This window comes from Macaca nemestrina, chromosome 12 (assembly GCF_043159975.1).
Source record: "Macaca nemestrina isolate mMacNem1 chromosome 12, mMacNem.hap1, whole genome shotgun sequence".
Classification (NCBI taxonomy): Eukaryota; Metazoa; Chordata; class Mammalia; order Primates; family Cercopithecidae; genus Macaca; species Macaca nemestrina.
In genome coordinates, this window is record NC_092136.1 from 38,134,972 (window position 1) to 38,160,491 (window position 25,520).

The window sequence follows — 25,520 nt, forward strand, 5'->3', positions numbered from 1 at the left end:
GTGCCTCTTCATTCGGGACATAATTTTGTGTGTGTGTTTGTTTTACACTTCATATATGCTTGAAATTTCCATAACAGAAAGTAGAGTAGTATAATTACCTCACCTCCCCACCCTTCACCCCATACCTGTCACTGCTTTGACAATTATCTGCAGCACGTAGTGAACCTTGTTTCATCTTCATCCTATTCACTGACCCCCTCCAATCCCTCCGCCCCTTGCATTATTTTGAAGCAAATTTAAGACATCATATTGTTTCATCTGTAAATACTAATGTCTACGGATAAATTTTTACAGTTGCATAATATATTGCCACAGGGCTAACTGGTGATGGAATTATTTAAGCAAAAGTCCCTCTTATACAAGTTTCCAGAGCTAGCAAAACATAATTATCTCAAATATACCATAGTCAAAGTACCAATTGTATGAAAAGATGTCACTAAGTGAATACCCTAAAACTTAAGGGGAGAGACACTCTTTTACACATTTGTACATTTATATATAATTCTACCCATCTCGATTATGGCTTCTCAGCTCCAGTAATGAAAAGGCACTGTAAGAAATGAGACCGCTGGAGTTAATTATGTTCAAACACCAGCACCAGCACCATCTGACTCTGCCTTATAGCCTTGGGGGTTCCAGCATTGCTAGTGCATAATGTCACCGTTGGTCATAATGATGACCCTGGCGCATCAAGAAAAGGGTATACTTTGTTTAGGAAAACATTTTAAGGGGACAAAGAAGTATATGACATTTAGATTCCTATGCGAAGAGGTTAAAGTGAAGAAGTTCTGGAGTTTACACACAATTTTTCATTGTATCTGTCTGATCCTGAGCTTAGAAACTTTGAGAATTAATGAGATAATATGACCCTGTGAGGTAAATTTTTTCCCCCATTTTCAGAGGAGTGTTAGGAATGGAAAACCTATCAAGTACCAGGGAAACCACTGATTCCAGGTCCCTTTCATACTAGTGTTTTTTCCCACTACAGTTATGTTTGGTTATATCTATTGGCAAACAGCTTCTCAAGCTTACCTCTTTATGAGGCCCTCACACAGCCCAGTGCCTTTTGGTGTTACTGATTCTAGAGATGTTCTGATAAAAGGTTTTTAAATGCCAATATTGAATAACTAGGGTCGACAACGAAAACTCCATTAGGTCAGTGTAATTCCTTGATCAACTTTTATTAATTATTTGGAGTGCTCCAATTTTCTTCCATTTTCATTTTGTTTTCACCGAAATTTTGAACAAAATATTCCATTTAGATTTAACCAAGTCATATTTTATTAATTATAGCTCTGCCTTCTGAATTGTCTTTGGTGGCTATTACTTCTACCAAAGCTAATTCTCCTGTGTTAAATTTTGTAGATCTAGATTTCGTCAAAGAGTTTTGTATCACTGTGGTCCCTAAAGAGTTTTGTGTGCTGTAGTAGCCATGGTCAGTTTTCATTTGATATTTCTACCGGTAATATACATTATGAACTGGACAAAAACCCTATTTATTTACAAATGTACAGTTTTGTCAGCATGAATAAAGCATCCACCTCTCCTTTACTACCTTTATCCCCATTCCCGAGTGACCCTAAGATCCCATATAAAATGCACATCAGCATATTTACTGAGGTGATTTTTCGCCACAAAAGGATGAGGAACTTAAGGGAGAGACTTTTAATAATCTATCCCTTGTGCTTTACGCAGACCCTACCGTACACTAGAGGCTTCGAAGACGTCAAAAATTCATACGTGTAGACAAATTATGTCCCTTAACGTGCCAGGCAAACGAAGTGCTACCAAACACGCAAAGACTGTCCTAAAAGTGCGTTCTGGAATACACCTGTAAACTTGGATCTAGTTCGCTCCCCTCTCCTCAAAATATATCGGCTTGTGCTGAAAGAAATCAGACCGATGCTCATAATTCTGACCCCTTATATAGGGGGTAGTTTTGGTTTCTGCTACTTTCCCTGATTCAGTGACAGGTAACATATTTCATGTACCAAATGAACTGCAACACCACGGCAAACAAGGGACAGGCCCTCAAAGTTGTCGGTAGGGAGCCAGGACCCCGCCCGTGGCGTGGGGAGGTACCGTGCTAAACAAGCTTGCAAACAGCAGGCACCTTCCTGCTACAGAGGCGGAAAGGCTGGCCAAGAGAGGCCGGGGCGGAGGAAGCCAAGCTCTGCAGGCCCAGACAAAGTCCTCCCGGCCTCCACGCGTCGCCATGGCAACGCAGGGTCTGTGCCGGCCGGGGATTGGCTGGTCTGGCGCGCGCAGTGCCTGCTGGGAAAGCGCGTCCCCGCCGCGGCTCTGCCAGTTTGAACTTGGCGGGCCAGATGTGGGCGGCGGGGCGCTGGGGGCCTACTTCTCCTTCTTCTTACGCTGGTTTCACGGGTGACTGCAGACCCAGGTCACGGCCCTCCTCGGGTTCCTTCTCCGCCCCTATGACGGGCGCTCGTGGGCAGGGGTTGGAGGTGGTGCGCTCGCCGTCGCCGCCGCTGCCGCTGAGCTGCAGCAATTCCACCAGGTCACTGTTGTCTCCCCTTGGCCACCAGAGCTTCCAGTTTGACGAGGACGACGGTGACCGGGAGGATGAGGAAGACGTGGATGAAGATGCCCATGATTCAGAGGCCAAAGTGACGAGTCTGAGAGGAATGGAGTTACAGGAGTGCGCCAGGTAAACCCGAGACTGCCCGGCAGATTCAGCCTTTTTCAAGATTCCTTAGACCCTCTTAAGTACCCCCTTCTAACACCCTCCTGCCCTCCGACCCAAAGGCAGAGCAGGCACTTGCAGACTGAGGTGCCGTGTTTTTTGTGTTTTGGTTTTTTTGCACATAGCCCTGTGCAAATTCTTGCAAATGACGGTAGATTTCCTACGGCTCTTAATCCTTTTTTCCTGACATGTGATTGCTGCGGTCTCACTTCCCAGAAAAACTCACATAGTCTCAAACACACAAAACTTTGCTACCATTTCAAGCGTTCTATGAATCCTTAAAAGCCAGATTGTGAACTCCAGAACTCTTATCCCAAACCTGAACACCAGAACGTGGTTTACTGCACCTTAGTAGTACCTGTGGTTGGTTATTCTGAAAACATACTGATGGCTAGTGAAGGAGGTTGTAGTAAACAGGTCACTTTTTATAACACAGAGTGCTGAAGCACAGAGATTAGCAATGTCAACCTCAGCATGTGGCGACGTGGTTAGATAGGATCTGAGTACGCACAGAGGAATGGATGTCATTGTATCAAAGAATGTTAGGATCAATGGGGTTATTAAAACTACTTTAATTTGTTTATTTCTACTGTTATTTACTCAGCAAACATTGTGTGCCACATATTAGTCTAGGTACTGGAAACCATAAACAAGATACTGGTCTCTACTCTCATGGAATTGAATCCTAAATCAGTCCACTTATTTTACAGATAATAAAACCATGGCTCAGAATGCTAAAAGTGACTCAAAGGCGTGCCCCTAGTTATTAGCAGACCTGGGTCTACTACGAAGATAGACCGATGATGTTCTCTTTCCTAAACTGCGTGCCTAGTACTGAGTAAATAGAAATGGAACAAAGGGCCTATCCCTGTAGGAATATTTCTGAGACGGGCCCAGTAATGCAGCTCCATTCTGGGATAGACTTACTGCGTTTTCTTCGGAAATCATTTACAAGTTTCTGATTGTCAGGCTGTGTAAGAAGGCATAGTACAGGAGGTCTGAGAAATACAGGCCAGAGAACCCATGCTTTATGTGTAAATAGCAAGATACCCCCTTCAGTATAGAGTGTTCATATCTAGCATGAGTGAATGGAATATGGAACCCGTATGAAGTAACCCATATACATGGTTACAGGAGTGAATTAGTTACGGATGAGAAGTGAAAGTAACTACATTGCTGAGAATGGAGATCAGAAAGAGTAACCAAGTAAGCCACTCATCCAGGCTGGTTGTAGCAACAAGAAACAGGCCTCCTCTGATCAACCTGATAGTAAAATTTAATGGTGGAGTTAGGGTTTCAGTAATCGGTTTTCCTCTGGGCCTTTGTAGGTATTCTTCAGGACTGAATGGGTCTCAAAGGTATTTAAAGTAAATTTGAAGGCTTTGGGAAATACTTTCTGAGCATAATCAACTGGACTAAGCAATCTGGACACAAAGTTAGTGACCTGCAGAATAAATAACCATCAGAACTATCGCTCAGCTACTGAAACCTTGCATTAGTTTCCAAGAGCCAAAGCCCTGACTAAATGGAGCCTGCCAGGGGAGGAGGCAGATGTATGTATGTCTCACTTACGCAAAGCCAGAATCAACTGGTTAGCACCATAGGGCTAAGGCTGCCTTCCTTATCACATTTCAGTCCCTATGAATCAAAGGAGTAGCTGGGACGTGGGTTTGAAAAGAGAATGCTGAAGTTATCAAGCGTTGTGTGTGGCAAGTATCAGACGCTTATTAGGTGCTCAATAAATGTGCTGACTGCATGCCCATTTCCCACTTCCTAAAGAACAGATACATGCAATGATCATTGTCAAATGCTTTAGAAACTTAGCACTTCCTTTCAGGAAAGGTAGTTGTTTAGAAAATTTCCTCATTCCTCCTCCTTACTATGCTGACCTCTGTTTGGTGCCCTGGACAGCTTGTGGGTGACAGGATGAAGAGAGCAGGCAACCTAGTCATAGCCCTTTCATTATTCTGAGCTGCGAGTATTCTGTGGAGCAGACAGCAACCTAGAGCTGTGTGGGATTTTATGCCTTTTCTCCATGCCTCACCTGCCACATTGATCTGACTGGCAAAACGAATCGGGTAAGGCTTCTTTGAGCTAGACTCAAGCATCAGCTGCACATAATGGATATTACCTCAAGGTATTTTTGGTATAAATAGTGCCATGTTTAGAAGATGCATTGACCTTCAAGGGTATTGGTCAGAACTGAGATTAAGCTCAAAGTTAGCTTCAGAGAAGATAATGAGAAGCGTTTTTCTGGAATATTTTATAATGTGCTCTGGGCTTGCTGTTTATCTATTCAGCTTTATCCTGGTTTTTCTACCACTATCCATTAGGAAAACCATGCTGTAATTAATATCTTGTTCACAGATAGCCGCTTGTCAAGCCTTTCTTGATTATAAGTAGAGCTGTAGTGTGTGCACCACGCAGTTTGAACACATTTGTTACAAATATTAAGGCAGAAAATTTAACATTTAAAGTGTCATTTCTTAAAAGAAAAACCCACTGATCTGATTGTCTTTCAACAAATGTTTCCTAGGACACTACTATATTCTAGACTGTAAAGCCAGGCTCTTGAAATTAAAAAAAATGAGTTAAGATATGTTTTCTTTAAGGAACTCGTGGCCTGTGGCAGAGATGAACAAGTGACAGGAAGCCCAAGAGTTTTACTGGCAGTGCTGGAGTTGAATTTTGAAGGGACAGTAGGAGTTCGTCATAGTAATAATAGTAAATGACTTACTAAGTGCTTAGTGAGTGCCTGGAACTATATTAAGTGCTTTAGCATGGATAGTTTCATGCAATACTACCTGTAAGGGAGCCAGCCACAACTGTCATCTCCATTTTGTAGACAAGAAAACAGAAGCTTAAAGAAGTTTTTTTTTTAAATGTATGTAGCTAGGAAGAAGCAGATAGGATTTCACCCCAGGCTGTTTTACGCCCAAATCTAAGTTCTTAATCTGACCCTATGCGGAGGTGGAAGAAAGGAATTTCAGATTTAGGTGAAAGTTACAGGGCATGGGGTGTGGCACATTCATCAACCTGCAGGAGTTCCTAGTAAGTGAAATGTAGAGTCTGGATCAGCTATTGGTGAAAGAAGAGGCTGGAAGTTAGGCAAAGGGCCGATTCACGGGTGTCAGGCTAAGGAATTTGGATTTTATCCTATGGGTAAAGATGCCATTGAAGAACTTTAAGATGAAGAGTGATATGATAGAAGGATACATTTGAGGGATGAATCTGGCAAAAGGTGTGGATAATCGTTTGAAAGGGAGAAAGGGAGGCCAGTTTTGTCCGGATGGTGGTTGTAAGGTTGGAGGAAACAAGAATGGCTTTCAGAAATGGAAAGAGGAATGAACATGACTAGGTGATCATGTGGGTATGGGAGGTGGGCGGTCTAGATGTTGACAAGGAGCAGGTGGATTCAGAGAGCTAGGGCTTCTGGCTTGAGTAACTGGCTGGAGGGTGATACCATTCACTGATGTAGGATTGTAAGAGGAGTACCTTTCTTGGTGGGAAGGGTAGTGGGTGGATGGTAGAGGATGATTAGATTTGTTTTCAACTGATTGATATTTAAGTTGAGTTATGTATCACGTAGTTGGAAATCAAGATCTGGAACTCAAGATGACGATCTGGCCTGGAATTCTTGATCTAGGCATCATCATGTAGTGGTAGTTGAAACTGCACTACAGTGGGGGCAGATGGGTTCCTTCTGCGAGACTGAGAAGGAAAGACTTATGTAAGAAATAACATATCAACAGTGTCTCTTTCCCACTAGAATACAAATTCCATAAGGGCATGAATGAATTAAGAAATAATAGTAGCAGAATATAATGAGTAAGCTGAATCTATGAAGTAGAAAAGTTGTGCAAAGCAGTGGGTGAAGCAATTGGTTGCTAGAAGCAGGAATGTGAAAGAGACGAAGAACTGAGTCTATAAAACTAGTCTTTAGAGCTACCTTATGTCCTGAACAACCTTGCTTTCTATGGCTTGATGGTTAAGCTTTTTCTAAGTTTCATGAGGTTTGTGGATCTGGCCAAGTCCTTGTGTTCTTTATTTATGTATGTACTTATTTCCCTGCCCCTCTTCTCTTTACCCTGAGTTGTTATTTTTCCTTATACCCAGAAGAGACAGACTGACAGAGGTGTATGGTGGAGATGGAGACTGTGGTAGGAGGTAACCAGACTGGAGAGTCATATACACCCTATCTAAGGATTGGCAAAAGGGATTCAACCAAAATGTTAAAGAATGTTTTGTGGCTTCTTATTTCAAAACAATTTCAAACTTATAAAAAAGGTGAAATGATATAAAGAACTTTCATTTACCCTTTACCCACAGTCCCTAATTGTTAACATGTTTGCTTTATCATTCTCTTTATGTGTACTACATAATCTTTTTTTCCTAAACTACTTAAGGGAGGGAAAGGGAAGAGCCCACTTCAGGATCTGCTTAGGATTATATGTTGTAATGAGTAATTAGTTATCCAGGTAAGATTTTTAGAAATAAAAAAGTGTTGGCATTGAGGCAAATGGATAGGGTGTGGATTATCCCAACGGGGTTTTAAATAATGTGGTTTTAGAAATGAAGGAATTCAAAGGCAGTTTGTTGGATAAACTAATTCAAATATTAGAATTTCTTTTCACGATTTCTTAAATGTATGCTTATGTATAATTCGTGTATGTTTGTAAAAATCACAGTATTGTAAATGCAGTATTAAATTTTGCTTTTACTGTACAGTTAAGTGATTTGGACTAGGAAGCAAAAGAGGTTCTTGCACAAGTACTATAGTAGCCTCTCTTTTGTAGCACTGAGGTTGAATCAGAAGATAACCAAGAACAACAGAAACAGGTGTGCTTACCAGAAAGCCGCCTGACACCATGGGAGGTGTGGTTTATTGGCAAAGAAAAAGAAGAACGTGACCGGCTGCAACAGAAAGCTCTGGAGGTAAAACTAGACAGTGTTCTTTTTATTTAATCTGTGAGCTCACAAAGTAGAGCTGCAGTTGTAAATTAAAGTGTTAATGTTATTATTCCTGAAAGCAAAGTCTTTGCATGTATGTTAGTTTACTATATCACATTTAATAACTAAGTTATAATATAATAATAGAAATATGTTCATTGTTAGAGCGTTTGGAAAATACAGCTAAGCATAATTAAGAAAATTAAAATCTCCTCTAATTTCACTGTCTGAAGATAATCATTGTTAGTATTATGACATAGCTTTCCAGATTTTCAATGTAAATTATTTTGAAATAAATATGTACAAATGTATATATATGTTGTATGTCTACATACACTGGATCATCAACATATGTACATTTAACTAAGGTAAATTCAGCTGTATATGCTCAGTAAAATTTTTAACTTTACTGAAACAAAATAGAGGCAGGAATCTACCTGCCCCTCCCTGCCCACCCCATCCCACCGTGTGTCACTCAGTGAGCATGTGCCCTGTGTGCTGGGCGATGGGAAACTGCTTGCTAGTCTTTCAGGGTGTTTCAGTTTCTCTGTGCCTCCCTCACTTTTGGACATTTCCATGCTTGAGTCTCTTTTGAACTTTTACTATATGAACTCAAAAAACAAATAGTTTTAGATGTATTTTTTTGAACTCTTACTGTTTCAGAACATGGCAACCAAATAGATTTGAATAAATTGGCATCCCCTAAACTCACTATCCCAGACTTACTATCTGAATTCTTCCTATCCAAACACTGAAGCCAAATAGATTTGGATGATGAGGGACACTTCTTGTTTTTAATGAAACAGGATAAAATTATTTTTCTCTATCATTAAACATTTTTATAACATTTTAAAATGGCTCTCTAATATTTAATAAAATACATTTTAAAATGTATTTAAAATGTATTACATATTTGTTAAAATATAGTTAACTGGTTCACTCTTGTTGGATATTTCAGTCTATTAGTAACTGTTGCTAAAAAAAATCCTGGGAATTGGCCAGGCATGGTGGCTCACACCTATAATCCCAGCACTTTGGGAGGCCAAGGCAGGTAGATCACCTGAGGTTGGGAGTTTGAGACCAGCCTGACCAACATGGAGAAACCATCTCTACTAAAAATACAAAATTATCTGGGCATGGTGGTGCATGCCTGTAATCCCAGCTACTCGGGAGGCTGAGGCAGGAGAATCGCTTGAACCCAGGAGGCGGAGGTTGCGGTGAGCCGAGATCACACCATTGCACTCCAGCCTGGACAACAAGAGTGAAACTCCGTCAAAAAACACACACACACACACACACACACACACACACACACACACAAAATCATGGGAACAAAAGCTTCATGATCTTCCTTAGAATAACTTTTCTGTTAGTTTTGAAACCAGTTATTATTTGATAAGTTTCTAACCAGGCAGGCAGTCACATGTTTCAGAGGCTTGGCATAATTCAAATGATTATGAAAACTAGTACATTCTGCTATTTTCCTATTGTATGACACTTTGTATTCTAGATTACAAATTTATTCCTGGAAAAGGGCGCTGTGAGAGTGGCGCTTATTTCCTCTTGGCAGTACACAGGGCTTGAGAAAGACCTTACGGTTGATGTTAGGCAAGAATAATAAAAACCTGGTTCTTTTTATTTGCTGGGTGTAAGCAAGTTCTTTAAACTTTTATGTTTCCATTTTCTCATCTGCTTAAGAGGAATAAAATAATACCTGTGTCACAGGGGTTTTGTGAGGATTAAGTGTAACAAAGTATAAAGATGCCTGGCTTTGTTTTTATTTGTATTGTTATTTATATCATTACTATTCATAGCCTTCTTAAAGCTTTTTCATTTATTTTCAGAATTAGGGTGTATTTTTGAATTCCCAGACTTACTTCTCTTACCTCAGTGACTAATTCCATTATTTAGTTAGTAGCTTTTAAGAATATTTGTTCACAGTGAGCACTCTATTTTTTTACGTTATAAAAACACGTACCTACATATATATCTATATATATGTATTTATACATATGTATGTGAAATAGCATCTTAATTTTGTGCAAAACCTGGTGTTCTTTTTTCAAAAGGCTGGTCATAATTCATTAAATTGGTTTTAAACTTACAATTTGGAAAATACTGATCCAGTGAGTTAATGGTAGAACAAAGTTCAATTTCTGGTTTTGGGCTTTATCTGTAGTCTCACAAGAAGTTACTTGCTATATTAAGAAAAGGCGGGTCACTTCAAGTCATTTTTAGTCAGTATACAGAGAAAAGTTAATCAAATTTCAGAGATAGTAAGAAAGCCTGGGCTTGGTAGTCACACAGAACAAGGCTGAAAGTTTAGCCTTGCCATTCTAATTCTGTGACATTAGAAAAGTTAATTAACTTCTCTGAGCCTCAGTTTCTTCATCTATAAGCCAGATGTTAGAGAGGCAATAGTGGAGTAGTTAAAAGTGTAAATTCTGGGTTTTGTTTTGTTTTTTTGAGATAGGGTCTCACTCTGTCACCCATGCTGGTATATAGTGGCGCGATCACAGCTCACTGCAGCTTTGACCTCCCCTCCTCTTCCACCTCAGCTTCCTGAGTAGCTGGGACTGTAGGCACACACTACCACGCCTGGCTAATTTTTGTTTTTGTTATTGTTTTTTCGAGAGGGGGGTTTTGCCATGTTGCCCAGGCTGGCCTCTAACTCCTGGGCTCTAGCGACACCTCCTAAAGTGCTGGGGTTACAGGTGTGAGCCACGGTGCCTGGTTTAAAAGTGTAAATTCTTGAGCCATACTTCCTGCATTGAAAATTTGGACTTTGAGCAAATCCTTAACCTTTCTGTGTCTCAATTTCCTTATCAGTGAAAGGGGGAGAATAGTATTTACATCATAGTGTTGTTATGAGGACTAAATGAACATTAGGATATGTACAAAGCACTCAATAAAGTTATTATATGTGAAAGGAGATCATAATAACTGCTATGAAGATTTGTTTTGAGAAAAGATTAAAATAATAAATATAAACCCTACCACAATGATAAGCATGTAGCAGGGTATAATTATTTGTAATTTGACTGAAAGATTAAAACCTTTTTATGTATTTAGTAGTTTGACATTTCTTATGGCTGCTTTATTACTTAACTCTGAAGTGATTCCATTTTAGCATGACTCTTACATATCAGTTATGCCAGGGATATCCTAACATATAGGCCAACTAAGCTTGCTGTAAACTCATGTTGAGCTTTTGTGTTATTCACATTCTTTCACTGCCTTTTCCTTTATTTTGTTTTTATCTCATGTTTTCCTTATTTTTCTGTCTTTATTTACTGTGTTCCCTAATTTGTTTATAAACCATATCAAATTTTTAACCATAAGGAATAGTCATCTCACATCCCTATTAAAACTAAAAAGCATGAAAGGCAGAAACGTAATTTTGCCAAGGCTTCATTCGTGGCAGAACTGGGACTGGCACCTAATTCTTTGACTTCCATTTAAATGCTTTTCCCATAATATCAAGATGTATTTTAGAAATAAGTGAGTCAGACTTAGTATTTATTTTTTAATGAACTCTGGTTTTCTAATTTTCTTCCTTTAAGATTTAAGAGAACATTTATAGGATAGTTTAATCATTAAAAAGATCATCCACACTCATAAATTTGATTTGAGCATCAGACATTTAGGTTTGTTTCAGACATCTCTGTGGGACTCAGGTTAAGAAATTATTTTAATTCATAAAAATTACCCACTTACAGAGTGTTATACATTTGTAACTTTTGTTGAGATGATAAATATGGTAAACATTGAATCAGTTACCAAGCATTATGAAAAACTAGTATATTGGTTTTGTAGGTCATTTAATTTTTGTTTACTCTTTAATTATTAAAAATAATCCTTTAGCCAACTGCTCCAAGTTCCCTATGGTCTTTGGCTGATTCTAATTTTTAATATTTGCTTTAACATATTATTATAATCAGTTGTAAATTATAAAAATTACCTAGTTTGTGAATAGTCCTGGTGCCTTCTTTTTTCTTTTTTTAAACCATCTTGCCTTTCCCCATTTTATTCATCAGTCCTTAATGAAGGAATAGGGTAGGATATAGAGCTGTTGGAGAAACTCAAAACTGTCAGTTTTTCTAATATTACCTTCAGTGGTAAAAAATTATTTGAAAGTAGGCAAAATCTATTGAAATACAAATGCATGTTTAAGATCTTCTTTGGATTTTGGTTTTCCATAATCAAGTGTTGTATTCCATGAGAAAATATTAATAGCTATCTCTAATCCTGTTGAAATTCAGTGGTATACCAGAAGACCATGTAGGGACCTTTTGAAGGAAGACTCCAGCTGTGTCCAGAAGGAGATTGGCCTTTGTGGTAAACATGGAGTCATTCAGGGTGGGAAATTCTAAGTAGGGCCAGCCTTGGAAGGGAGGGTTCTGTCTCAAAATATGATGTATATTCTGGTTTGGCAAATTACTTGAACAGACATCCTGAGATTTGAACACTGTTTGGGTTATTGGTAGCATTTTCTAGGTACATTTTGACCCTTTTTCTTTAACCCCTCAATCAACTTTAACTAAAATTTGTTAACCATCAAATAGGAGTACAGGGCTTATTTTTTTCTGATTTTTTAGTTTAGTTAAATGAAGAATCTTAAAAAGGCACATAAATATATAGTAAATCATGTCTTTATACATTTAAATAATTACTTTTCTTTTTTTTTTTTTTTTTGAGACGGAGTCTCGCTCCATCGCCCAGGCTGGAGTGCAGTGGCCAGATCTCAGCTCACTGCAAGCTCCGCCTCCCGGGTTTACGCCATTCTCCTGCCTCAGCCTCCTGAGTAGCTGGGACTACAGGCGCCCGCCACCTCGCCTGGCTAGTTTTTTTTGTATTTTTTAGTAGAGACGGGGTTTCACCGTGTTAGCCGGGATGGTCTCGATCTCCTCACCTCGTGATCCGCCCGTCTTGGCCTCCCAAAGTGCTCGGATTACAGGCTTGAGCCACCGCGCCCAGCCAATAATTACTTTTCTTGAAAATAAAATTTAGGACTATTTTGGAAAAGTTTTGATATATAGTTGTCAGGTCTATATCTAGCCAATTAATCAATTAATCTCTTTCATATTTATATATTTGTATATATACATATATAGACATACATATATACACACGTATTTGTGTACATGTGTATATATATATATATATGCATAATTTTTCCCCCCTTTTGTTTCCTGACATAAGTCCAAACCGTCTTCTCCTTTTCTTTTTTTTTTTTTGAGATGGAGTCTCACTTTGTCATCCAGGCTGGAGTACAGTGGCGTGATTTCGGCTCACTGAAACCTCCACCTCCCAGATTCAAGCAATGCTCCTGCCTCAGCCTCCCTAGTAGCTAGGATTACAGGTGCCTGCCACCACACCTGGCTAATTTTTGTATTTTTAGTAGAGACAGGGTTTTACCGTATTGCCCAGGCTGGTCTCAAACCCTTGACCTCAAGTGATCCACCTGCTTCAGCTTCCCAGAGTGCTGGGATTACTGGCATGAGCCACTGTGCCTGGCCCAGAGGCCCAGACCTTCTTTTTCTTATAACCCATATACTATGGCAAACTCAGTCTTCCTCAGAATAGTTCTCATCCCTTCCAATGCAATCTTCAGCCTTTGTCATTAAGAGCTCTGAATTTTCCCTTTTGCCAGGTATTCTTGTTTCATAACATTCACTTTACTTTGCCTGTCTCAAAAGACCTTCCCCACCTAGCTAGTACCACACTTAAATTTTCTAACCCCTCCCACCTCTCAGTCTCTCTCCTTTTGAAGCCATCTTTTCACTATTCCTCATATGGTGCTCATTTCTTACTAGCCTGGTATACTAGGCTAGGGGGAAGGGAAGATGTTTCTCCTCATCTTCCCTAACTTTCTCTGAACTTTTATAATATGCAATAACTCACAATGTAGCACTTACTTCTTTGGTGTATAGAGAATCACATTAGATCAGAGACTTCTGGGATTTCATCTTTATATCAGTTCTTGCTAGGTTCATAGTAGCTGTACCATAAAAGTATACTGAGTAAGTAATCAAAGAACAATAGTTGCTGAAGTGATGAAAAATCCTTAAAATAAAGATGGATATTTGCTTTTAGGGGTATAGTGTTTAAAAGTTGGAAGACTTCCTGAGTGAGGGTAGCTATCTTCTATGCAGCAGAATTTTAGGATGAGAGGTTATGGAAGACAGATTTCCCGTGACCAGTTGTTTAAAATGCAAAAGAGATGTTCTTGGTGTCAAGTTTTATCTTCATTTAAGACACTGGAATTAGTCTGAGGGTTGGAAAATTGTCTTTCCCACTACCATCCATGCCCAGGTAGGTAGGTCTTTGGGAAACAGGGGCCTGGGGAGGAGAGTGGAGACCAATAGAAGATACGTAAGGTATCTGACTATTAGTATCTAAAGACAGAGAAGAAAAATAACCAGTAATTATGGTTGTGGAGCCCTAGTGAAGTCTAGTTTGAACAGCATTCTCAACCAATGGAGTAATTTAACTGATGAGTGACAGAGTGGTGGCATTCAACTTGTAGTTTTATTTGGCCATACCTTTCACATTCTTTTTCCTGAGGAAATGCCCAAACGTGTAGATTCGAGTGACAGCAAGGCAGTTAAATAATCTGGGATATGAATGTGGTTTTGTTTTACACTTTAGCAGCTATAAAATCAGTGAAGAAAACTCTGGGCTCTTTTTTTCCCTAAGGAAAATTGAATGGTTTCTTTGTATTTCTTTTGTGTAACTCTGAATTAAATTTTTAATATAGGGATTATTTAATTCCTATGCTTTATCTTTCATCAGAAATCCAGAAGCTTCTTATAACTAAAAAAAAAAAAAAAAAAAAAAAAAAAAAGGTTGCAATTCTCTTGAGCTTCTGCCAGTAGCTTAGAGTGATGCCAAAATTTATGTGTGGGAAAGTTGATTTCAATGAGGGTAATTTAGCTGAAGTTTAGTCTAGGAAACTAGTGTTTTGCTGCCAAGCAATTATTTGCACATTTCTAAAAAATGACTTATACTTTTACCAATGCTTTTTTTCATCATAAACTGGTTACTTAAGTAAGTTATTGCCACTAGTGGCATATACTGTATAAAGGAGACTATATTCTTGTTTAATTTAGTTAATAACCTCAGACTTTTAAAATATACATTATTTGTGTACTTCTATTAAATGTTGCCTTTTGTCTAAATAAAATCCACAGGAATTAAATCAACAACTAGAAAAAAGAAAAGAAATGGAAGAACGTGAAAAAAGAAAGATAATTGCTGAAGAAAAGCACAAAGAATGGGTTCAGAAAAAGAATGAGGAGGTAAGGAGGGAAAAATGCATACACACGTTGGTATCTCTTTCGCAAAATCTTTCTTCGTATTACACTTCATTACCTAGGTTTTAAAAAATATTTCTCTTAGAGTCTTTCTTCTCTGGCTTCTTTTATTTTTCTATCCTGGTAGACATTTATCAAGTCTCTGTCTTCTGCCCTTTGCCCTCTACTTTTCTCCTTTTTCCCTCCTGTGGCTTGCACTAATATTTGCCTGCAGGAAGTCACCAAGTCTGTATCTCTAGGCCTGACCTTCTGAATCCTTATGGCAAGTGCCTCCAAGTCTGCAAATCTAAAACAACCCATTTTGCCCATTCCTCCTTCATAAAACCATTCTGCCATTTCTCTGTTTCATTCAGCTGTCTTCTCGGTCACCAAGGCTTAATTAGAATTCTTCTGTTGTTCCTAATTGTCTCCTCCTTTTCTTTACAATTACTACTTCCCGGTTTGTGATCTCTTTCCATTACATCTTTCCATTTATTGTTTACTTCTTATACTGGATTGTAAGCTACATAAGGGCAGGGATTTTTGCCTCTTTTGTTCAGTTTGCCAGGAGCTAGATGAGTACCTGCACATAATAAATGTACAAAAATAGTTGAGTGAAGATGTTCATTGAATGGATGCATTTTTTCCTTTTAATTTTAATATATTCTTGTATACATCACACATATTAGAAATTCTAAAAATACTTATTCTGTGGCCAATTTGTCTTCTGTTGTGATTTTTACATATTTAGAATGGTATTGCTTTTATTATTGTAATCCAATCTTACAGATTTGGAAAATGTTTAAATTGCAGGACAATATTTTAAATTTTAATTCTAACTTTTTATTGTTGATCTAATGCCCAGTGGTGTTAATAAGAATACTATGTAAATAATTTCAGTAAATTGAAGATGATATAACCTTCTTCATCCGAGTATTACAAGAAGGACATTGGTTAGATGTATGTGTGTGTTATAACCATATTTGTTTAGAAGTCAATTACTTTGGTTTTTTAAAAAAGGTTGCTTCATCCCATGATATAACACGAAAGAGATCTTTGTGAATAAATTCAAAAATAAGTCTCTGTGACTGTTATAAAAGTTTGGGTAGTATCTTTTTGAAATTTGTAACTATAAAACACAATTATTTTATACATGCAGAATAGTTTGCTCTTTCCTCTAAAAGTCCCTCTTATCTTCTAACTCCATTAAGCTAATTTTACCATGCCAGTCAAACCTAGTTGTTGTTTGTCTAAGAATGTGAGATACTGCTGGGAGACAATATATTCACTGTTTTAATTAGTGGCAGTAGACCTAATCCAATTATTTGAAGAAAAAAAATTATTTCTTTTGGAGGGAAGTGGCTTGCCCTGACATGAATCACTAGTTATTGAAGGCAAAATTCCATAATGTTGAGAATTATTTAAAAATAAAACTGAGAAGTTATATTTACCTGTTCTGCAGAACTTTTGTTCATGTTAAGGAATAATTGATTATTCTAATTTTTTTTTTTTCTTTAAGACCTATCAGATTTCTTCTTTCAGACATAGTTACATTTACCTCTATTTGTAAAGACTGCTCTCCTGGTTCTTCTCTTCCTGTCTGGCATCTAGCTTTTTTCTCCTCTGTTTACATTTCATGGTGTGTGGTCTTCAGCTGCCTCCAGCTTCATTCACATTTTAGCTGTATCTGTGGCTGCTATTTTCTCTAAGTCATTTTCACTGTGTTCTATCAAAAAATCAGACAAAAAGAATTTATGCATTCATTAGCAAAGCTAGTTTCTTATAATATGACTGTAAATTCTTAAGTGCTTTTAAAATAAATGTTCTATCTCATCTGGTACTCCTAACATTTGTGTTACCGTGGTAATTTATTTTCTGGAAGTGTTTATGACAGTGTTATCACATATTTTATATAAGGGCTTTTACTTTTAATGTTTTAAAAAATCATTTAAAAATAAAACACTTTCTAATTCTCAAAACACAACTGATTTTCTAATGTAAGACATTAATTCAGATCAACAAGGTGTCTGATTGATAACACTGTTATCATATTATTCATGCTTTCAACAAATATTTACTCAGCTTTTACTATGTGCAAAGCACTATTGGATAAAGCAAAATAGAAATCCAGAAACTTAAAGTAGCCAATTGTTATATTAGTTTCCTTTAGTTGTGTGAAACAAAGGTTCTCTCAGTGCAGCGTCTTTAAAGAAGGAAGATTTATTGTTGTGCTCTGTGTGGTGTAGAACTAACATGCCAGAAAATCTGAAGCCAGTTAGTGGCTGCTTCCTCTCTCAGTAGTAGTGACTACTCTGAGTGCCTGCTGTGTCCTCCTCTTGCTAACTAAAGGCATTCTGTTCACTCTTCTTTAGTTTAAATCCTACAGAAGTCTGTCTGATTTTTTTTCAGAATTAATTCTCTTGAGCTATAGTTTGCATACAATAAAATACAACTATTTTAAATTTGATGACTTTGGCAAATTTAGGTACCCATGTAACCAGCACCAGTAAAGATATAGAACATTTTCATCACCCCAGAAAGTTCCCTTGTGCCCCTTTGCATTCACCCCCACTCCCTGCCCCCAGCCAGCCTCAGCTCCAAGGAAACCGTTAATCTGCTTTCTGTACCTGTAGATTAGAGTTGCCTTTTCTATAATTTCATATAAATGGAATGATAGAATATATACTCTTTTGTGTTGGTCTTTTGTTTTAAAACTAACCCTATTTCATGTCTTATTCCTTTTTATTGCTGACTATAGTATTCTATGAAATACATTTCATAGAGTATGTTTATCTGTTTCATTCAATTTCATAGAAATTGTTTATCTGTTCACTAGTTGATGGACAATTGAGTTTTCAGTTTGGGATATTATGAATAAAATTCTGTGACCACTCATGTACAAGTCTTTTTGTGTACACTTGTTTTCATTTCTCTTGGGTGAATGCCACCCAAGAGAATGCCACCCAAATAACTGGGCTATATGGTAATTATGTGTTTAACTTACAAGAAATTGCCAAACATTTGTTTAAAGTACTTGTACCATTTTACATCTCCACTACTGTTATAAGAAAGTTCCAATTGTTCCACATCTTTGACAAATTTGGTATGGCCAATCTTTTTCATTTTAAGTCCTTCTAGTGAGTGTGGAGTGGTATGCCATTGGTTTAATTTTCATGGCCCTGAGATCTAATGATGTTTAGCATATTTTCATAAGCTTATTGGATTAGTCTTCTAGAGCTTTCATGACGAAATACCATAAATTGGGTGGTTTAAACAACAGGAATATATCTTTACCCACAGTTCTGGAGACTGGAAATCAAGATAAAGGCGTCTGCAGGTTTGGTTTCTCCTGAGGCCTCTCTCCACGGCTGTCTTTTTATGTCCCCACAGTGCTTTCTCTGTGCACACATATCCCTGGTGTCTCTTCTTCTTCTTGTAAGGACACCAGTCCTGTTGGATTAGGGTCCTACCCTTATGACCTCATTTAAACTTGATTACCTCTTTAAAGATCCTGTCTCCAATTACAGTCACATTGGGGATTAGGGATTTAACATAGGAATTTGGGAGAGGGGCAGGAATACAATTCAGTCCATAACACATATTGACCATTTCTACATCTCTTGTTGTGGGCTTGTTTTGTGTTGTGTTGATTTAAGTCATTTGCCCATTTTTTGAAGGGGTTGTATGACTTATATGAGAATTCTTTGTATATTCAGACTATAAGTCCCTTTTCAGATATATGTGATGCAAATATTTCTTCCCATTTAATCCTTCCTTCCCTTCCTTCCTTCCTTCCATCCATCCATCCATCTTCCCTCCCCTCCCTCCCTTCCATTTCCCTCCCCTCCCCTTCCCCTCTCTTCTCTCTCTCTTTTTTTTTTTTTTTGAGTCAGAGTCTCACTCTGGTTGCCCAGACTGGAGTACAGTGGCATGGTCTTGGCTCACTGCGCCTCTGCCTCCCAGGCACAAGTGATTCTCCAGCCTCAGCCTCCTGAGTAGCTGGGATTATAGGAGTGCACCACCACACCTGGCTAATTTTTGTATTTTTAGTAGAGATGAGTTTTGCCATGTTGGCCAGGCTGGTTATGAACTCCCCATTTAATTTTTCTTAATGGTATTTTTTTTTTTCACTAACAAGAAGCAGCACTGATTAATGGTATATATATATATATATATTTTTTTTTTTTTTTTTGAGACACAGTTTCACTCTTGCCCAGGCTGGAGTGCAATGGCATGATCTCGGCTCACCGCAACCTCCGCCTCCTGGGTTCAAGCGATTCTCCTGCCTCAGCCTCCTGAGTAGCTGGGATTACAGGCATGTGCCACCACCCCGGCTAATTTTGTATTTTTAGTAGAGACGGGGTTTCTCCATGTTGGTCAGGCTGGTCTTGAGCTCCCGACCTCAGGTGATCCACCTGCCTCGGCCTCCCAAAGTGCTGGGATTACAAGCATGAGCCACCGCGCCCGGCGATTAATGGTATTTTTTAAAGAGCAGTTTTAAATTTTGATGAATTTCCGTATTTCAGTTTTTAAAATAGTTGGTGGTTTTTTGCGTTCTATTTAAGAAATGTTTGCCCACCATAAGAGGGTAAAAATACTCTCCACTATTTCCTTCCAGAAGCTTTATAGCTTTAGCTTTACCTATATGTCTGTTTCAGTTTAATTTTAATGTATGGTATGCATTAAGCGTCAAGATTCATTTATTTGCATGTGGATATCCAATTGTCCTAACAATATTGACAAGATAATCTTTTCCCTATTAAAGTACTTTGGCACCTTTGTCTAAAATCAGTTGACCATATATTTATAGGTCTGTTTCTGGATTCTATTCTATTCTATTGATTTATATCCTGTGCAGTACCATACTAACTTGCTACTATAGTTTTATAGTTCTGATTTTATTATTGTTGAAATCAGATAGTGTAAATCCTCCAGGTCTTTAATTCTTTTTCAAACTTGTTTTAGTTGCCCTGCATCTTTCCATATACAGTTTAGAATCAGCTTATCAATTTCCCTAATAATGCCTGTTCTAATAGTGCTTGACACTATTGGGATTCTGCTAAATATAAATACATAGATCATTTTGGAGAAAATTGCTATCTTAATAATATCAAAGTTTAAATCTATAAACATGGTTTTTCTTTCCAGTTATTTATGTCTTCTTTAATTTCTCTCAGCAGTGTTTTTTAGTTTTCAATGTATAGCAGTATTATCTTTTGTTAATATATTTCTCAATATTTCATGTTTTTACTGATGAGGGCAGTTACCTTGCCTTGTCCCTGATATATAATATATATTTTTTATATATACTATATATAACATACATACGTTTATAACATTAACATACATGTCTATAACATTAACATACATATGTTTATAACATGTATGTAACACACATATGTTTATAACATGTATGTTTATAACATATTTTTTTTTTCTAGCCACACTCCTATGGAACGTTTCTGATATTACCTTGTAATTTCCGTGCCTGGTTTTGATATCAGAATAATGCTGGACTCTTAAAATGAGCTTTAATGTGTTTACTTTTTCTCTATGTTCTAAAATCATTTTTTTAGGATTTGATACTATTAAGATATGCCACAATAATATTTTATATTAAAATATGGAATATCTTTAACTGTGTAATAGAATCTACTAGTGAAGCTTTCAGTGACTGGAATTTTTGTAGGAAAGTTTTAAATTTTGAATTGTTTTTATAAGTAGAGGATTATTCAGACACTACTTTTTCTCAAATTAGTTTTGGGAAGTGACATATTTTAAGGAATTTTGACATTTCATTTAAAATATTGAATTTATTGGCATAAAATTGTTTTTAGGATTCTCCCATTTTGATTTCTGTATGATGTCTGTAGTGATCTGCCACTCACCGTCTCTATGACCTTAGGCAAATTACCCTCCATGTGCCTTAGTTTCCTCCTTTGTAAAATGGGATAATAATAGTATCTACCTCACATCATTATTGTAAGAATTAATTGAGAGTGTGTACAAATAAAGTACGTAGAATGGTAACAGGCATAGTTAGCACTCAATAAATGTCAGCTGCTATAATTAAAAACAATGTAAGAACTGGTTGATTCCTTGTAGGTGAAGTTGTGGAGGACAGTCGTGAGTCACATGGAAATTAAGCAAGATATGCTCTAAGGTCCTTTTCAATTTGTAGATCTTCTGACAGTTTGAAGTAGTTAAAATCCAGTATTGTTGCAATGGCTATTGAGTTCTCAGCATGAAAAGATTCTGTTTCACAGCTATTGGCTGCCCAGCAAGAAGGAAATACAGCAGCTTTGATACTACTTGGGGGAATTACTTGAGATTTTTTTTTTTTTTTTTTTGAGATGGAGTCATGCTCTGTCTCCCAGGCTGGAGTTCAATGGCACGATCTCGGCTAAGTGCAACCTCCGCCTCCTGGGTTCAAGCAATTCTCCTGCCTCAGCCTCCCAAGTAGCTGAGATTATAGGCGTGCGCCACCACGCCGAGCTAATTTTTTGTATTTTTAGTAGAGATGGGGTTTCACCATGTTAGCCAGCCTGGGCTCGAACTCCTGGCCTCAGGTGTTCCACCTGCCTTGGCCTCCCAAAGTGCTGGGATTACAGGCATGAGCCACCGCGCCCGTCCTGAGCTTTGATTTTTAAGACTTGTCTTTTCCTGCACAGCCCTAGACATACCTTGTCTATAACTGATGTTTGTTGGTTGAGTCTTAATTGAATTGCTTATATTAATGTATTCTATTAGCTGCTTTCAAGGGAAAAATTTCTTTTCTTGGCTCATAATTATTTGCCTGGGTGATATGTATGGCATTTATTTTGCATATACTTTTTATGCCTTGCAGATTTGTTTCCAAACCTTTGATAAAGAAGACTAGCTATGTCATTGGTTATTTAGAATTTAGCTGTGTTGGCAGATTATCTTTTAAATAAGGAGGAAAAAATACTGAGTTATAATCTGTATCAAGGATCAATATTTTTTTTTCTATAAAGGGCCAGTTAATTAATATTTTAAACTTTTGGGGTCCTGCAATCTCTGTTGCAGCCATTCAGCTTTGCTATGATAGTGCAAAAGCAACTATAAACAATAAATATGTAAACAAATGAGTGTGGCCACATTCCTATAAAACTTCATTTAGGAATACAGGTGGATGGTGGACCAGATGTGACTGGCAGTCCTTAGTTTGCCACCCTCTGGTCTATGGAAGAATTATATAGCCAGAGATTTGTCTGGATGTGCCCTTACATACAGTGTTTAATGAGCATTATTCATTTCTCCTCTCTTAATTCACCGATGGCAAAGATTTATGCAAATATTAATACTGACAAACTGTCCTGGAAATATGTGTGTGTGTGTATTTATATATATAAAAATTTATATGTATATGTATATTATATAAATATATGTATATATACATATATTTTGATTTTTTGACACATATATATAAATTGTGTGTGTATATATATAGCCCCTGTTTTAGAATGAGAGTAAATATCCATTAAAAAATGCTAAGATTCAGACAGTCTAACAGATTGTAATTTTTATTCACTGTTATTTATTCAACAAATTTTGATTGAACACTGTATTAGTCTGTTTTCATGCTGCTGATAAAGACATACCTGAGACTGGGAAATTTACAAAAGAAAGAAGTTTAATTGGACTTACAATTCCGTGTGGCTGGGGAAGCCTCATAATCATGTCAGAAGGCAAGGAGGAGCAAGTCACGTCTTACATGGATGGCAGCAGGCAAACAGAGAGAGCTTGTGTGGGGGAACTCCTTTTTTTAAAACCATCAGATCTTATGAGACTTATTCACCATCGTGAGAACAGCATGGGAAAGAATTGCCCCTATGATTCAGTTACCTCCCACCAGGTCCCTCAAAGATGATATTTGGGTGGAGACACAGCCAAACCATATCAAACACCTGCTGTTCACTCAGTACTGCCCCAGGCTCTGAGTGGATATTGGTGAGCAAGATCTTTGTCACTGACCTCATGAAACTGATAGCTCAGCAGGGAGACTGACATTGAACTGTTAATTGCAGGTATGTTATATATTTTTATAAACCATGTTGTGCCAGCTGTCATGATACCATGTCTATTTTAGTTTAGAAAATTGCTGGATACAACAGTTTTTCCTTAGATGAGGATCATTACTGGTATTACAATTAACATTTATCTATTTTTATTTAAGAAAAGAAAAGAAAGAGAACAAAAAATTAATAAAGAAATGGAAGAAAAAACAGCAAAGGAACTGGAGAAAGAATACTTACAAGAAAAAGCGAAAGAAAAATATCAAGAATGGTTAAAGAAAAAAAATGCTGAAGAATGTGAGAGGAAGAAGAAAGAAAAGGTATTTTTATTAAAGTGACCAGTTAGAATACATAACTTTGGTGTTCATATGTGTCAACTACATCTTAGAAAAAGTATCTAATAGAAAATTGGCACTAGCTTAGCATAAAATAAATGCGTGAAGCTATCCCAGTTTATCCTGTTATGCTGTGTTTAAGTTTCAAAAATGAATATGCATTTGTAGTTTTCTTAAGTTGAGAAATAGTAAGCCTGTTGATATTATTTTAGTCAAGTTTAAAACTTGTTGCTGTTATTCCTTTTGAATATTTTTCAATGCACTTTATGGGAAGTCTTACTACCATTTTATAAATTACTATTCTTTGAAAACAGCAAATAGTTTTTTCTTTGTGGGTTTGATGTCTTATTGTTTTTCAGAGCTGTACACCTTAATGTATATCCCTGATCATGTTCAATATTCTACTCATATTATAAAAATATGATTCAGTATTATGGCCAGTAAGCCATTGGAGGTAGGAAGCTACTGGAGAAAAAAAAAAAAAAATCAGTAGAATTTGAATGGAATATATAGTTACAGAATATCCCTGGAAATATTTTGGTCTTGTCATTTTAAGGAAAAAGAAAAACAACAGCAAGCTGAATTACAGGAGAAAAAGGAAATAGCAGAAAAAAAGTTTCAGGAATGGTTAGAAAATGCGAAACATAAACCTCGTCCAGCTGCAAAGAGCTATGGTTATGCCAATGGAAAACTTACAGGTTGGTTTTTATGTTGTGTGGCTTACATAAATATGGTTTGCAGAAGCAAATATTATACTCTTTTTGACAGAAATAGAAATGTGTAAAAATTATTTTTCTTTCAAATTACTATTTTCTGGAAGATTATATTATAAACATACCATGTTCCTATGGAGATGCTACAAATGTACTGTCATTCTCCACATTTGTATTTCTTAAAAGCAATAGTTACAAAACTGCAAACTTACGCTTTAAAGTAATGATTCCTAACATTAAGAAATAAATAATGTTCTCTTATACTTTTTCAATGATAAAGCCTTAATCAGTATATATTTTAAGGGGTCGTTTTGCCTCCTCTCTTTCTAACTCTCTCTAAGGCAGAGCCTCCCATGTCCTTGGCACATTCTTTGTGTTAGGTAGAATACTAGACAGCACATGAACCAGACACAAAACCGACTGGCCTTTAGTCTTGGTCTGATTATAAAGGGCAGTGCATGTTTTTCTTTGTGCTTCATGTTGGAAGTTCATACCTTGCTGACAGCTGCCTTCACTTGTTTAAGTGATTTATTATTAAAATACTCCCATTCTGTTTTGTTCACACAATAGAACATATTCCAGACTTTGTTTTGACCATCTTGGTGAAGTGAGTGTTGACATATCTATGCAAAGTGGGTTGCCAGTGTCTGAAAGACACATTCCTGCTGTCAGGATTAGGCCTCTCTCATATGTCACGAAGGTCATCTGTTTTAGCTACTGAGCATGGCCTGCTCCTTTTTGTTTCTTGCTTGAAAAAAAGAGTAATAAGCAGTGGCTTTAACCCAGTAATTGAGTAGTAAAGTTAAAAGTTTAGGTGGGAATACTAAACATATTGACTAGAAGTTAATTACTAAAATAATGGATTGTTTTATTAATTTTTGGCATTTTTAATGAGTTTAATTCTAACAAGCAGCATATTTGTCTGCAAATGTTGTACTTAAGTTTCTTTATTCTTTATGCTGATATCATTTTTATAAATTATGAAATAAAGGAATTTTTGTGCCAGTAGTGACTGAAGGATGTAGAGATGATTTGTAAAATGTTCTTCCTTCAAATGTGCTTATTAGATGTCAGACATCACAATACTTTAAACATTTCATATACATTAGCAAAAGAATGCTCCATAACTCATAACACAATTACAGTGATATTGTGAAATCTTATTGACACTGATTCAGAATTTCTGTGATTCTAAACAAGAATCTTGATTTACTATAACTTCATATGAAAAATAAATGTTTTTCTGTAAACTTCAGTATCTGACAAGAGGAAGCTAGTACACAATCAGTAGTTTCCCAGACTGAGTTAAGAAAATGAAAGTTTTGTTCAATTTAAGGATTGTAAAATTAATTTCTTAGTAAAAATTTTCTAGGAGTTTGCATTTACATAGGTTTTAACACTAATGTTATTTGGATTCTTAGAATTATCATTTATGTTTTAATTTTAACTGTAATATTTACTGTATTTGGAAAGTGTTACTTCTTTGA

General features: G+C 37.0%; 1 protein-coding gene across 5 annotated transcripts in view; it reads left to right on the plus strand.

Annotated features, from left to right (window-relative positions):
- Window positions 1-2,267: 2,267 nt before the first annotated feature.
- LOC105463287 (coiled-coil domain containing 34) overlaps window positions 2,268-25,520 on the plus strand; it is a 55,329-nt gene continuing 32,076 nt past the window's right edge. For 3 of the 5 annotated variants that reach the window (XR_011610741.1, XM_071074947.1, XM_071074949.1), the window contains exons 1-5: window positions 2,268-2,668; window positions 7,501-7,639; window positions 14,848-14,955; window positions 23,147-23,305; window positions 23,877-24,018. Coding sequence is in view for 4 of the 5 variants with exons in the window: in XM_071074947.1 (XP_070931048.1) it covers window positions 2,328-2,668; window positions 7,501-7,639; window positions 14,848-14,955; window positions 23,147-23,305; window positions 23,877-24,018 (889 nt within the window). In the remaining variant the exon portion in view is untranslated. The remainder of the gene's footprint in view (window positions 2,669-7,500; window positions 7,640-14,847; window positions 14,956-23,146; window positions 23,306-23,876; window positions 24,019-25,520) is intronic. The other 2 variants (XM_071074950.1, XM_011710314.3) reach the window with 1 other exon arrangement.